The sequence below is a fragment of the Cynocephalus volans genome, chromosome 2 (genome assembly GCF_027409185.1).
Source record: "Cynocephalus volans isolate mCynVol1 chromosome 2, mCynVol1.pri, whole genome shotgun sequence".
Lineage (NCBI taxonomy): Eukaryota > Metazoa > Chordata > Mammalia > Dermoptera > Cynocephalidae > Cynocephalus > Cynocephalus volans.
Genome location: NC_084461.1, coordinates 117,194,083 through 117,210,337, shown reverse-complemented (window position 1 = coordinate 117,210,337; position 16,255 = coordinate 117,194,083). Strand labels below are relative to the sequence as shown.

The window sequence follows — 16,255 nt, the reverse complement described above, 5'->3', positions numbered from 1 at the left end:
AGTAAGATTTTTTAGAAGGTGGGAAGACAAATATCTATATAGTTCGATCATACATTCATATGCTTAGAAAGAGTATGAATGGTTATACATCAACATATTAAATGACTTTTGGATAGTGGTTGAACAAATGACTTCCAAATTTGTTATATCTACATTTTCTAATTCCTCCAGAATAAATTATTGTAACTTAGGGGGGGAAATGCTGGTAAAAGCATTCAAAAAATCCCAGAATGAACTTGTGCTTAAGATTTTCAGGCTCCTCCTCCCAATGCAGATGTAACAAGCCCTCAGAGATATTACAGAGCTCCTCCACATTGGCTATGTCAAAAGGCACACACAGTCCTTTTGTAAAACAAATGAGGCCTCCAAAATCAGGCCCTGCTTGAGTAAGCTGCCAAATAGAAACTCTAGATCACAATAACTATGTGACCTAGAAATAGGCAGCCAATTTAGTACAATAACTGCTCTCAATAATGAAAGCAGGTTTAAAAACAAGAATAAGTTACCTGAATTTTAAAAGGAAAGATGTTTCAAAATAACCCTGTACTTGCTATTTACTGCCTAAAATATCTTGAACATTTTGAAAATAAAACTGTTTAAAAAGAAAAAAAAACAAGGAAAGAAAATAAGACTATATATAAGACACTCAATTTAATAAAAAACCAACTGGCCAAGCACCATTTTCTAAGGCTCACAAGTTTTAGGCCCTTCCCACTCCAGAATGAGACAGTTATTCACTCTATATGTTGCTCCAGACTGAGCCACTGAAAGGACAAACATTCAATTCTTTAATTTTAGAGAACTCAGACACTTGGGTAACAGAACTCTTGGAGTTCTGCTACTACTCTTCTTACTCAGAAACCAGCAAATATGTCAGGTTCCTTGTTTACAAAGTAAACCAACAGCAATTTATTTAATGTGCTTTTAGAGATATGCTTTCCTTCCTTGAGAGATTTAATTAAGGAGATCAACAGTGACCTTAAGTATGAATTAAGATGAAAGACTCAACAAGACAAACATCGAGGAACATTTAAAATATCAAGGAATAAGCAAGCCTGAGCAAAATACATCCTAGGAGTTTGCATTAAACTGCTAATGCCATTTTAAAGCTATTTGCTTCTCACTCAAGTACATGAGAACAGGAATCAGTTCTGTCTCTGTCAGTTGTATATCTGGGGCCTACCAATGCTAGGTACATAATGGCCAATCAACTAGCTTTTGAATGGACAGATTTGACAAACCAGAGAAACAAGTCATTTTAAGAAAAAACAAAACTGTACCTGGCTTTTAGCTGCTGCTCCAATTGAACGATTTTTAGGACCAAAAGAAATGCAAGCCCTAGAAGATAAAACAAACATTTAAGAATCAAATCTTGTTGCAATATCGGCGGGGACCTGAGGCAAGGAGAAGGGGAAGGGGAACAGACCTCTCTCCCACATCCAGGCAATCTGAGCCAGCACTTCAGGACCCACCTGGGGAACCGAGGCATGGAGAAGGGGACTGGACCTCTCTCCCACAACCAGGCACAACATGCCAGCATCTCGGAGCCCACTGAGGGTCCCGGGCCATGGTGACGGGAACCGGACCTCCCTCCCACAACCAGGCACAACATGCCAGCACCTCAGAGCCCACCTGGGGACCCGGGGCTGGAGAAGGGGACTCTGGACCTCTCTCCCACAACCAGGCACAACACACCAGCAACTTGGAGCCTGCCCAGGGACCAGAGGCATGGAGAAGGGGAACAAATACACCCCACAACCAGGCATACCGCCAGTGCCAAGGAGCATGCCAAAAACAGCACCCCCACGTGGGTGGCCCACCACAGCCACCACAATAACCATGGCTGCTGCAAAAGCAGCTAGATGCCACAGCCACCACGCAGATGATCCTCCAACCACTGGAGTGCATTCATGCAAGAAGAGTCACCAGCAAAAACAAAGAAAAAAAGAGCATGTCTCTTTCCACAAACCCATTTCAGAGTGACAGAAGAAGCATCTGCTCTATGATAATATTGGGGGACCTGATCACATCTCTCAGCATTGGACAGATCATCTAGGCAACAAGTTAACAGAATAACCATTATTCTTTCAGAAGGAGAGAAGAAATCTAGGGCAATTGCGGGGGAAGGAATGGGGGAAGGGGAGAGGTTTGACAAGAGGCATAAAGAATAATTACGATTTGTAACAATATATATGCTAGTAATACTGATTTAATCAATATATCTCAATGTTCAACCCCAAAAATATGTATAATCGATTTTGATTCAATAAATAAAATATTTTTTTTTAAAAAATAAAACATCAGGGATGAAACAGAAAACAAACAAACAAAAAAAACCATATCGGCCCCCCATGCTGGCCAGCCACCAAAAAAAAAAAAAAAAAACCACAAAAAAAAGTAGCAGGCAAGATTTCTGAGTCTCAGCTAAAAAACCATATATTTTAACAGTACATGGTAAGTATGATTTTTACCTTTCTATTGAATAAACTGTCCATGGAATGGGTTGCATCATAGAATGAGTCCTGTCACTTAGATGTCAGAGCGTAAGTCTGACATGACCACCACTGGTCTGTAATACTATAACCAGAGTCCACCACCCTCTAATTCTTCAAGTCTCATGTTCAATATAAAATAACGTACCCTCTCATCAATATATCAATTAAATGTTCTTGTTTTTAAGACAGCCTATAACTTCACCAAGAATATAGTCTAGTCTACACCCTGACAACAACTCTTGCCCTACTGCATACAAGTAAAAAGTAGTTTTTCTAGAACTAGCTTCCAAGAACTCAGAAGATGGAACTTCATTCCCACTTCTAAACATTCTTTCCAATCACCAATTCATATACTGCATACCGGTTTGTTCTATTTGCTGTTTCTTTTAGTAGACAAAACTGAAACCTACTTAAAGGTAAAAACACTGTTTAAGCTTTAAAAAGTCAGTAATATTGGGGTTGATGCTTTTGCTATCATGGCCCCTACGTTTCTCCCTGTTTTCATTCTAATGCCTCTGAAACCTTGGCCTGTGTTCTCTTTACTCTCATGTACTGTACTGTCAGCTCCCTTTCCAATAGCTGCTTTCTCTCAACCTAAAATTAAGATCAAATTCATCCACATCACCCAAAAAAATCCTAAAAGACAAAAACTCTTCCCAGAGTCCATTTCCCTCTCAAGCTTGTAAGCCTTCTCTTCCTCTTACTTTAATAATAATGACTGCATCAATTGCTTGTGTGTGCTACCCCATTTAATACTCAGAAGTACCCTATCTTATTTTACAAGAGAGGAAACAAAGTCCAAAAAGAAATGAATAAGTAAATTTATCCAGGGTCATGTGATCTGAAAGCGATAGCAGGACTTGAGATCATGTCTCCATACTCTACACTCCAGCTTTGACCCTTTTTTATCCTCCCTGAACTCCTAGTTCTTTCAATTTACCAAAGTGAGCAAGAATAAGGGCTCTGGAGCCATAATACCTTGTTCCAAATCTGGCTATATTAGATTACCTATCTATTGGTTCAGTAGAACTGTTTGACTTAAACTTACTAGCCCCGCGAAAGCTGGCAGAATGCTGGGCCTCTCTGGCCTTTTCAAAATCAATGGACTAAGAACCCCCATAATCCAATCTCCCAGAGCAGTTGCAGGCAACTGTGCCCTGCATAAATTAGTGGGAAGAATATGGCATAGCCTGGATCTCATCAGACCTTCTCCAAATCCTAAGCTCTTCGCACCTGGAAAGTGCTGAGATAGCCTCTTAAAAGTACAGTTTCAAGCTCAACCACCAATCCCTAAAATAAATAAAATCTCCTGACTACCACTTACTTATGTCCTACCACAGATTATACTGACCTTTAGAAAATTGCCTAAGGGCCAACCCCTTGGCGCACTCAGGAGAGTGCAGAGCTGGGAGCACAGCAGCACTCCTGCCGTGGGTTCGGAGGGTTCGGATCCTACATAGGGATGGCCAGCGTGGTGCGGCCGGTCACATAAAAGACAAAAAGAAAAAGAAAAAGAAAATTGCCTACGGCAATCTTACCCCTTCATTCACTCCCTCCACTCCAAAAAGGTGCCTAGCCTAAGCCTATTAATTGGCAAACCTACATCTTTCTAAAAACCAACAGCTCTGAATTTCTAAGGTGTGTCCCACCAAGACCTAAATCCCAACATAACTAAAAGGCAATGTTATTCACCTATTGTGGTTTCCTGCAGCCCTTTTTTCAAACCTTTATCTCCTCAAAACAATTACTAGCTATGGGCTGGCCTTGGTTAGAGCTGATAACATCAAGGTCAAGGGTTGGATAACAGCACCAGCCAGCCTCTAGCTCTAAGAAGGAAAGATATTAACATTCCCAACTTTCCTTAAGTCCTGTTGATGGATAAATTCCCTATTCTACTTCAATAACTCTGAAGCTGTCTTGCTTACCTTCCAAACCAACTGCCAAATAGCAAAGCCCAGATTCCTTAATATGGAACCTAAAGCCTCTACCATCTGAACCCCACCCCATTTTCCAGCTGCATCACACCTACACAGTATGACCCAACACAAGTTGACTAAAGTCCCCCAATCTTCCCACTTTGCTCATGCCACTTTTGCCTTGTGAAATGCCCTGGTCCTTCACTTGTTCTCCAGAACGATCACCTACTTTGTCTCTAAAGCTGTCCCAAACCATCCCCCACCCAAATAAAAATTAACCATGTCTACCTCTTAAAACTTACTGGACTTGGCTTAATTTCTTCTTAGCACCAACCACAAACTGAATTATAATTCCTGACATATTTGTTTCCCTTTCTAAAAGTATTTTATAAATCATAGGTCACAACCTATGTATGCATGGTCTAAAATCAACTGGGGAGTTGGAAAGGAGAGGTCATGAACAGCAACATGTACTGCATACAGCATGTACTGCATGTAAGAGTATACTGTTTAATGAAGTTTTTTTTCAGTTGCATGCATGTATTATCTGGCCTCAATGTAAAATGTATAATTTAATAAAATTTGAGGTTTTAGATTACAGACATGCGCTGTTCAGTAAGGCAGCCACTGGCCACACTTGGCTATTTAAATTTAAATGATTTAAAATTAAATAGAAAGATAAAACAATCACAATAATTCTTTGAACTTTCAAAACAATAGAAGAGAACTGAGGCTACTAGCAGTGGGAAAGAGGGAAGAGAAGGGGAGTTAGGGAGAAATTGGTAAGGGTTATAAAAAATTATTACACTGTGTAATGCTGAATATACTAATTATCCTGGAAAAATAAAATAAAATTTTAAAAATAAATTTAATTTAAAACTCAGTTCTTCAGTCCCATTAACCACATTTCAAGTGATCAATACCCAAGTGTGGTTTGTGGCTACCGTTTTGAACAATGCAGATATAGAATATTTCCATTATCATAGAATGTTCTATTGTCTTGGGAACATTATTCCAAAGAATATTGGTCTAAACAATATTACCTTGAAGTCAGTTAATATTTTTACTTATTCTTAAAATCTACATCGGCTTTCTCAGGGGCTAGCTGGTTAGATCAGTCAGAGCATGGTGTTATAACACCAAGGTCAAGGGTTCAGATCCCCATACCAGCCAGCCACCAAAAATAAGTAAATAAAATATACATCTGCATTCTTAACAGTAATAGGAAGTATTTCATATGTCTTGAAGAGCCAAATATGTTTGTCTCAGTTCAAATTATGCATCCTCTTTTTTTTTTTTTTGGTCTATGCATATACACATTAAAAACAGTTCCCAACCTCTTACAAAGCAATCAAATGTGTCACTTATGGAACTTTAATCTTTACCACATAATACATACAGCAATTAAGCTTCAAACAAGGCACAACTCTTATAGTGTGGAAAAAATTCACACTTTTCTTACCACGTCATACAAAATTATCAATATGATATCTCTATGTAATTCCTACATTCTAAAAAAGTTCCATAACAATAGGCTAACAATTGCATTAGAAAAAGAAATCCTTAGCTTCTCCACTTTGCCATCAACTTGGCTGATTTGAACACACGTACAATAAAAACTTCTCAGGCTCTAGAATCAGACACTCTGGGTCTAAGTCCTTCTGCCTTTCTAGTGGTGTAACCCACGTTGTTTAGTCTCTCATTCCCAATTTGCTCATCTCTAAAATCGGGGAAATTACAGCACCTATCTCACAGGATTGCCATAGATTAAATTTGATGATTAAATTTTAAAGGGCTTATGTCACTTTTAAAGGGCTTTATGTCAGAGACTGGCATAATATAAATAATAAAATATTGGCTATTATTGTAGCTCTATTGAAGCCATGGTCTAGGTTTCATACAAAAATATACCAATAGCTTGCTATGAAAGTACAGTTTCACCTTCTCAAACTCTAGTCAGCCATCTTTAAAATTATCTACTGATGTGGGAATTTTTTTTAAAAGTCCTACTACTTCTATTAAGAAAAGACAACTAAAAAACAGCAATATGATCAATTTGCTGAATTGAGTCAATATGTAAAATAGCACAAACTGATGGGTTTTGAAAACTAAGCTTACACAAAGAAACCAAATTTTTAAATGAGAAGGAAGTCCAAAAGGATTAAGTTGAATATTAGGACCACCACTAATATTCAATACTTTCTGGTACAAGCTCAGAAAATTAGAAAACAGAAAAGTATGAAGAAAACAATAAAGATTATTTGTAATTCTAAAACACCCCCATAGATGGCCAGTATTAGCATTTAGGTAAATAATCCTATGCAACCCTAATAAATGTAGTAAATCCTAGTCAGAAGTAAAATAACCCCAGTTTACATCTCCTCGATAAATGCTCTGGAAAGTCTTCAGTGGCCAAATTATTCCTTCAAGATTTTGACATGCAGCATTAATATTTAAAGTAAACATATCTACTACTTCCCACTTACCAGGCACTTCCAAAACTTGGACAGAGCCTGCATCCAATCTCTATCTGTGACAGGAAGAGTCTTTCACCCAAGGAGGTCAAGCTGCCTTGTCCCACAGCTTTTATTACAGAGTCTTCATATGCCAGGCAGTGTGCTAAGTGTTCTACACTTGATACTCCCAAATACTTTGGGAAAAGAACTATTACTGACCCAATTTTATAGATGAAGAACTGATTCAAGTCAAGTTAATGTGCCCAGAAACATAACTAATAAATATTAGAGTCCAAGAATCAAAACCAGCACTATCAGACTGCAAATCCCATACACACATACATACTCTTGTTCTGCCTACTAAACCCTGATAAATTCATTCCTACTTCTATACCTTCAAACAGTCCCCATCTTTTCCCCCATGTATTCTAATCCTATTCGCTCACGTCCCACTCCTGCCTTTCCTCATCACTCCAGCCCCCACTAATGTACCTCTCCTCTGAACATGGCATTTTAAGTCTATACTATATAAACTTGTCCATAAATGTACTCTCTTATTCTATCTATTGTTGCTTTATGTCATTCCTATTTCCACCTAGACTGGTTACAGCTCTATAAACAGCAGGAATCTTTATCTTGCACATTCTCTATATGCCACACAATGCCAAGTCAATGCTGCTAAAACAATAAGACGTACTCACACACTTGCTGCTTCACTGACATTACTTTCCCTCCATTCCAAATTACAGGTTGACATTACAAGAAGTTAATTCAAATCAAGTTCAAGATAACTCTGTTCTTATCTTTAAAACCTAGAAATAGTATCCCTTTTCAGCCAGAGAATAGCACTGTTCTCCCTTTCCTGGGTAAGAGAGAGTATTGACCAAATATTTATGCACATTCTGATAGGATATTGCAAACAGCTGTGATCAGCACAGATCCTTAAAAGGTACAATTTCATGTTTGTAAGTGTGCATAGAACTACTCAGGATATCAGGACAGCTGTTGTTCTAATTCGCTTTCTTTGATTAGTATCAAATAGGATCTATAAGCAAAACTGGCATGAAAATAGATACCATTTAAACAGAGTATTCTCTCTGGTTACTTACTGCCTTAGCCTAGAACCAGAAAGTACCAAAAAGAGCTGATACCAAACAGACCAAACAATTCAGACTTTTGAGAGCTGCAATTCCTGGAACACAGCAAATTCCTTAGTCAATAAGCTTTGCAGGTACACAGCTATAGAACCTGAAAGGCAAACTTTCATAGATTTCGTTTTACTGTCCTAACATGAGAGTACTTCAAAAAGTTCTTGGAAAAATAGAATTGAAAAATATTACGAATCTTTCCATGAATTTTTTGAAGAACCCTCATATAACCTAGTAATAAAGAGCATTAATAATACAAGCAAGCAATAATAACAATATCAGCAAATACTTTGGCAGTATTTTTTTTTTAATTTCTTTGGCAGTATTTATATGCCAGGCATAATTCTAAGCACTAAGTCAAGAAAAAAACGCATTATACAGTTTCAACTCATTGTAATCACCATAATCTCCAATGAGGTAGAGCAATCACTTATGTTCCTAGTACAAATTAATCCCTTAAATTTGCAGGCAGTATTCTGGCAATACGTACTGAAACTTTAAGCATATATATCCTTTGTCCTAGCAATTTCACTTCTGAAAATGTACCCAACAAAAATGAAAGCGTTAATATAACATAAATACACAAAAAACTACTTATTGAAGAACTATTTATAATAGCAAAAAATTAGAAATAATCTGTCTGAAGAAAACATGTTAAAGCCATAATATGGAATATTACATATTTAAGGATATAAATTCATATTTATTGACTTTAAATATGTCTAAAATATGAGGATGAAAACAGCTACAAAATATAGTGTAATCCTACTTATTTAAATACACACTAGCACTCTACATGTACATATGAAGAAGTCAAGAAAAAGGTACAGAAGTATACACAGCAAACAGCAAATAATCAGAAGGAGAGGAAACTAAATTTTACTTTGGTACTTTAGTGTTTTTAATGTTACAGCAAACAAATACCTTGTTAAGTAAATAAGAAAAAAAAAATTTTTTTTTTCGGTGGCTGGCCAGTAAGGGGATCCAAACCCTCAACCTTGGTGTTATAAGGCTGGGCTCTAACCAACTGAACTAACAGGCTGGCCCAAAATTTTTTAATTTCGAAAACCCACTCTGGAACCTAATGACACAAAGTTCTTGCAGATTATTTCTACCAATTTTTTATACAAGATTTTTATTTATTTTTTATTTTTTTAAAGATGACCGGTAAGGGGATCTTAACTCTTGACTTGGTGTTGTTAGCACCACGCTCACCCAGTGAGCAAACCGGCCATCCCTATATGGGATCCGAACCCGTGGCCTTGGTGTTATCAGCACCACACTCTCCCGAGTGAGCCACAGGCCGGCCCCTATACAACATATTTTAGTTCTTAAATGATTCTTTTGTTTGGGCAGTTGGCTGGAATGAGGATTCAAACTTAAACGATTCTAACAAATTACTTTTATGACCTCTGCAATTAGACAAAGGAGGAGTGGTGTAAGCAGTCTAAAGCTTTAGTTGACAAATCAACTTTTCTTTGAAAACAAAAGACCCAAGTCATCCTGCTGTTTTACTTAGAGCTACACGTGTAAGACACTCACTTCAAAGTGGAATAATTTTCTTGCACAAATAAGGGGACAAGATGTTTATTTGCTAGTTAACCAAAACTATACACATACTTTTCAACTTCTGCTCACTCAAAGGCAGTTATTAATACACTGTTTTAGGGCCGGCCCGTGGCTCACTTGGGAGAGTGCGGTGCTGATAACACCAAGGCCATGGGTTCAGATCCTATATAGGGATGGCCGGTTCGCTCACTGGCTGAGCGTGGTGCTAACAGCACCAAGCCAAGGGTTGAGATCCCCTTACCGGTCATCTTTGTATTTAAAAAAAAAAAAAACACTGTTTTACTTCAAATTCCTAATATATTGTTTTATTTCTTGAAAATGATAATATAAACAATTCATCCACAGAATTTTTCATGGGTAACTCATTTCTAGCCTACAAATCGTTCATTTTGGAAAGGATGGTCTATTAGCTTCTGTAATGTTTGGCAATCCAATACATTTTTATTACAAAGATTTAAGGTTGTACCCTTTCTACTATAATAATCCAACTAAATACAAAAATAGGTTTTCCACCTTACTCCAAAATCTATGCTCAAAAAAAATGTCAACACAAACATTCATAATTAAAAACCCTAAAATTTATCTCAAAGCCACCCATTTCTCTCCCTTGCTACGCACTAGTGGAAACCACCAACCCCCACATGGAATAAATACTGCAATAGCCTAAGTATCATTGTTACTTCTAAGTATCATTCTACTTCCCCTGCCCTTCTCCAGTAAGTCCATTCTCCACACAGAAGCCAAACACATTTTTAAAATATAAGATGGATCACTTCCCACTGCACCTATAGAAAAATCCTTAAACATGATTTACAAGGCCCCTCCATAATCTAGCATGCCCTAACTCCTCAGACTCCTCTCCCACTATTCTCAAGTGGCTCAAGAATAGTCATGATCCTCTCAGTCAAGAGTGTCAAGCTCCTCTTGACTCAGGTCTTCCTAATTGCTGTTCTTACTGCCTGGAACAGCTCCTCCCCAAAACCACTATGACCTCCATGGTAATCTACTCATCCTCCGGGTGTCCTCTGGGTGTCAATCTGTACTCCTTTCAGAGCACCTTCCAACTCCACCTCACATTCAATTTAAATTAGGTCCCTCCATTTATATCATCATCATATGCTGTTTTTCTCCACTTTGTCCTTTACGACAGTTACTCATTATATACTACTTTTGTTTAGCATCTGGTTTCTTCCACTAGCCATGTCCATGACAGCAGGACCTTGTATGTGTTCACCACAATACCTCCAGTGCTTGGCACTATGGCAGCCATACTGGAAACGCTCAACAGCTGCTAAAATGAAGAAAGACTAAAGCAGAAAGGCAAGGGTCTCTTCTGGATAAAACACCATTGGCTCCACAAAAACTAAATCCAGACTGTTACACCCACAATTTGAAATGAGGCACTTCCACCATTGCCAGCTCTCTAGGGCCTGCATCTCATTTCCACTCTCACATTAAAACAAATTTACAGCACGGAGTCTCTGTGTACATTTGAGATCCAAATCCACTCTTCCACAACCTCTACAATAATCGACCTTTCTGCTCCCGTATCCTACTTAGCGGAAGACTCCAACGCAGAAATCTAAGTTAATCAAAATCATTGTTCAGGAATTACTTAAATGTATGGTCTTCCTGTAAATTAATAGAGAATATAAAGGAAAATATAAGGAAAACACATAAATAGTATTTTCCTATCACAATTACATGATGTATTTAGCCACTATCACTTAGTCTTTGAGGCAAATTTAATTACCATCCGCGAAGTTAAATTCTTTATCTGCAATAACTCAGTTTCAAATAATAGAATTCAAGGTAAAACTACTGTTGCCTTTTCTCTAAAAGAAAAACAGAAAAATGAGATAATAATATAAAAGAAAGGACAAGAATACTGTTCTTCCCAACATTTAGGAGTCTCTTCCTTTGTCCAACCCTTTGGAGCTAAAGTATGTTCAATTCTAGGCAGGAAATGACCAAACTACACGCAGAACTCAGTGCCCTAGCCTTTTTAATTCCTTGGGGAGACAATCTTTACAGATGAAGGAAACTAGGATCCAGCGAAGATGACAATAGCAAATGGGAAATTAATGCTAAAATGCTTAAAAACAAACTTCAATGCTTTTTTAAAAAAAAAAACTTCGGTGTACAATACACTTCCCTGGAAATACAAATTAAAATATAATACCCACTGTTTAAAACTATAAATAGAGGGGTATGGGGTTTGACTGCTAATAGATACAGGGGTTTTTGAGGGAGTTGATGAAAATGTTCTGAAATTGACTGTGGTGATGGTTGCACGTTTTGTGACTGCACCCGTACATCAAATTGTACACTTCAAATGAGTGAACAGTATAGTATGCAATTACATCTCAATAAAGCTGTTAAGAAAACTATAAACAAACTCCAGAAAGGGACATCAAACTACGGTTTTGGGTTCTGGGATGGGTTTTCAGGGGAAGCACCTGGGTTAGGTCAAAAACCGGCAAGGGGAGGGCAAAAACTTGACAAGCAGAAGAGAAATGTTGTGCACCTCCTGAGTGATAAAGATGAAGCTAGTATATGAAGCAATCTAGTTCGGCTAGAAACCTGCTGAAGAAGTGTGACGAAAAATATGGGTGAAAATAATGGGCCTTAGAATTGAGAGACTGTTAAATAATACGGAGCTTACTAGAATATTCTGTCCAAGAGGGAAGACAATAGATTAAAGGGTATTTCACAGGAGTATATTCAAAAGGCAGACCCTTTCACTCTAACCAAGGATAGACCTGGGTGAGTCACCATTTTTTAGAGTTGTGTCTACACTGGTCCCATAACTTACGATAGGTTCTAGAAGTCAAAGCGAGCCCCTGAGTCATTCATTAACAATTTCGGCCAACACCCTGGTTGGAATGTATTATCGCGAAAGTGCAACGCAATTAAGGAGTAAATGCGCACAGAGTAATAGCAGAGAACGACCCAACGTAGTCCGATATCCTGAAACGATGTGGAAAACAAAAGTGAATGCAAAAATAACAAAGAGAGCATAGGCTTTATTAAACCCCTTTCTGGTATCTATCCATGCCACCCCCATCTCGAGATCCCGGGTCCCTCAGGTGGCCGAGCCTCAGGTGCTCCGACTCCCTCCGGAGCATCGCCCCGCCCCCACTCACATGGGGGCTCTGACCGCTCCAGGGTCTCGCGGCCGGCAATCGCCAGAATCAGTTCAATTCAACTAACTTTTACTAAGCGCCTGCTGTGTGCGAAACTCCGAACTCTGTGTTGCGCTCAAGAAACATCAGTACGCCCTAGGCCTGGTCTCTGCCCTGTAGAAAAAAGATCTCGGTCCATCCTACGTTTGGCCTGCCTTCCCTCCAGTTCCTACCTGTGCCCTCCGCTGGTCCGAGCACCGGCTCAAAGCCTTCGTTCAGCCCACGGGCCACTAGGGAAAGGCCTCGCGCCTGGCGCAGACCCACGCTCAAGGCACGTCGCGGCCACCAGTGACCCGGCACCCAGTGGGGGCCCCCTACCCATTAGGCCCTCGGCTCCGAAAAGAGGCGACTCCCCAGCCCGCATTCCTCAAGCCGCGAGGGTCACAGACTGGAGCGAGCGCTCCCTCCCGATCCCCGTACACGCGGCCGGCCCGGCCCACACTTACGGCGTGCAGCGGTCGCTATACTCATTGGCGATTGTCTCAATGCCGCCGGCGCGAGCCACAGCGACGTAGCAGCTCTGGAAGCCTAGGTCTATGCCCACCACCGACATGGCGCCGGCTACAGCTTGGGCCCGGGTCCGGCCGCCGAGACAGGACACGGACCCCGGCGGGACTAGCGCGCGGAGGGCAGACCGCGTGGGTCGGCTGGCCGGGGCTACTAGGGGACGTGTGGATATTCACGCGAGAGCCTCGGTCCTTGGAAGGTGGACCGCAGCCGAGTGCACTGCTCAGGCCGGCTCCGGCTGGGCAGCCGCAAAGAGAGTGCCGGCAGCGGGGGCGGAGAAGATCTCGAAGGATCTCGTTGCGACGGTAGCAAGGATGGAGCGCGAGAACTGCAAAGGAACGGAATATTCTCGCGATATCCCGTTCAGAGGCTTTTCCTCTCGAGGTTCTGCCTCCAGCTACGTAAGTGCGTACGTCACGTCCTGGCTCGAGAAGCGGGGAGGGGACTGGGCAGCTGAAAGGTGGCTAGGAAGCGGAGCTGACTGATTGAGCCTGCGCACAGGACCTGCCGCAGCGGCGCTCCACAGCTGAGCACCTCCCCTTGCAGAAGGAAGTAGGAGAACTGGCCTGAGGCGAAGTGCTGAGGCACTGCAATTGCCCAACATCCGCTGTTTTTATCTCAAAGAAAGTTCCAGTGGTGGGATCTGCACTCCACCTCCTGTTGGGCCCCCAAAATGAGAAGGCGAGCTGATCTTCAAGTCTTACAGGGCCCTCTCTGCTCCCCCCGGGGTACGTTGGCCGTTAAGGGAGAAGGCTGCCGTTGGAAGGCGGTCCTGAGCGAAGCCTTACGTCGGACTATATCAAAGGCGGCGCCCTCACCAGTCAAGGGAAGGAATCCTCTCTTAATCACACCGACTTGTTTTCTTTCACCCTTGTTCCGTTCTCTACACCACTCGTGTTCTTCGATCAGACTGAGGGGCCTGCAGGACTTAAGCCTGTCAGTCCCCAACACATTCCAAGCATCTGGCAGGTGGTAGGCCCTTAGGAAAATGCAAGGGAAACAGACAGATAACACGCTACCTACCCTGAAAGGTCCGCTTAGACCAGACAGTGGCAGGTTTACATGAAGGTAACGATTTTTCAACTTCAGGACCCCTCACTTGCATGGGCTGCTGGGAGAGCAGGGAGTTGCTGAGAGTCACGGATTGTTCCGGGTGGAGAGGAGAAGCCAACTTGAGAACAGGAAGCAATTCTGTGTAACCATTTCTGATAAATTGTCTAGAGATGTCAGAAGAAGACGAATCTCAATCTCCAAGTGTCCAGTAACGTGTTGTGATCTCTCGTTCTGAATAATTTGTGATTATTTCTTAGAGGACCCCCAACAGTGTGTAAGCTTAAACTACAAAACCTGGATCACCTCCATCAGGCACATAGCTAAACAAGTTTAGGGGATCTCAGTAAAGGGTGGCAAGTGCTATATGCACAGAATGGTGGAGATTAGGAGGACTCCTAAAAAAGGAAAAGACTGTTGAAGGTGGAAAAACCAGGAATAGAGAGCTAGTGTGGCCTGAGGACTACAAGATGTTCTGTATTGTTGGAGGGTAGACTGAGTTGAAGATCTCAGGACTAAAGTAATCGTCATTGGACCATTTAAAAAGTGAATGAGCAAAGAAGAAAGTTCATTTCACCGACATTCTTCCCCCCTCTCCCTGCCCCCCCCTTAATAGGAAGCAAATCTCTATTTCCTGCTGCCTCAGGAGGCACTGCACTCTCTAGCAGCTGCCTCAAAGCCCAGGTTGTTTGCCTTTAAGCTTGCAAATTAGCAAACAGTTCTCACGTTTTAGCTAATTCAAACCTGTTTTTGTCTTCAAAGACAAGTACCAGGTGCTACCTGGAAAAGGGCGATAGGGGTAAAAGCAGCAGAGGCAGCAAGGAAAAGCCCTTGAAAAAAAGAAAGCATGGACAAACGTTTGTACACTCATGTCCATAGCAGCTTATTCACAGTAGCCATAGGTGGAAACAACCCAAATGTCCATTGACAGATGAATGGGTTTGTGGTATATACATACAATGGAATTTTATGCACCCTTAAAAAGGAATAAAATTCTTTAAAAAAAAAAAAATGACCGGTAAGGGGATCTTAACCCTTGACTTGGTGTTGTCAGCACCATGCTCTCCCAAGTGAGCTAACCAGCTATCCTTCTATAGGGATCCGAACCCATGGCCTTGGTGTTATCAGCGCCACAGTCTCCTAAGTGAGCCACGGGCCGGCCCAAAAAGCAATAAAATTCTGACAACATATATGCTACAACATGTATGAACCTTGAAAACATGCTAAGTGAAAGAAGCCAAACACAAATGGGCAGATTTTATGATTCTGCTTGTGTGAGGCACCGAAAGTAGGCAAATAGAGAGAGACAGAAAGTAAATAGTGATTAACAGGGGCTTGCAGGTAGAGTGGAATGGAGAGTTACTGTTTAAAGCATATAGAATTCCAGTTTGGGATGATGAAAAAGTTACAGAGATGTATACTGGTGATGGTTGCACAACAATGTGAATGTACTCAGTGACACTGATTTGTACGCTTGAAGATAATTAAAATGGTAAATTTTATGTTATGTATATTTTACCACAATTTTTAAATGTTAGAAAGGTCAAGTTGACGACCTTTCTTCCTGTGTCCCCTATTTTTCTCCTACTTCAGGGGTAATATTAATACACCAAGGACAGTATTGAGCTTAATTATGACGAAGAGTCCTGACTCTGTTTAAGCACTGAGCAAACAGAGGCCAGGCTGCCTAAGCTGAGTGTCCAATCTGTCTAAAAGATAACTAAGTTTGGGTTACTGACTGTCTTTGCCTTCCTTCTCTTTAAAGGCCTTCTCTACCTTTAGCTAACCTGGCAAAAAGTACATCCATATCTTTTTATGTTCCAAATTCGTACCTCACCTGCCTTGTTTGCCTCAGCATTGCTTTCTGTTTAAATTACCAGCCCTATCACTCTCGTTAAAGATTTGTTTTTCTCAAAATAAAACATAACA

At 40.8% G+C, this 16,255-nt stretch overlaps 1 protein-coding gene across 2 annotated transcripts in view; it reads right to left on the bottom strand.

Moving 5' to 3' along the window:
- HSPA4 (heat shock protein family A (Hsp70) member 4) overlaps positions 1–13,615 on the bottom strand; it is a 38,778-nt gene extending 25,163 nt beyond the window's left edge. Inside the window, exons 1-2 of one of the 2 annotated variants that reach the window (XM_063084251.1) lie at positions 13,216–13,615; positions 1,281–1,338 (exon numbers count right to left, since the gene is read on the bottom strand). In XM_063084251.1, the coding sequence (XP_062940321.1) occupies positions 1,281–1,338; positions 13,216–13,322 (165 nt within the window). In that variant the 5' untranslated portion in view covers positions 13,323–13,615. The remainder of the gene's footprint in view (positions 1–1,280; positions 1,339–13,215) is intronic. The other variant, XM_063084242.1, reaches the window with a different exon arrangement.
- Between the last annotated feature and the right edge of the window lie 2,640 nt (positions 13,616–16,255).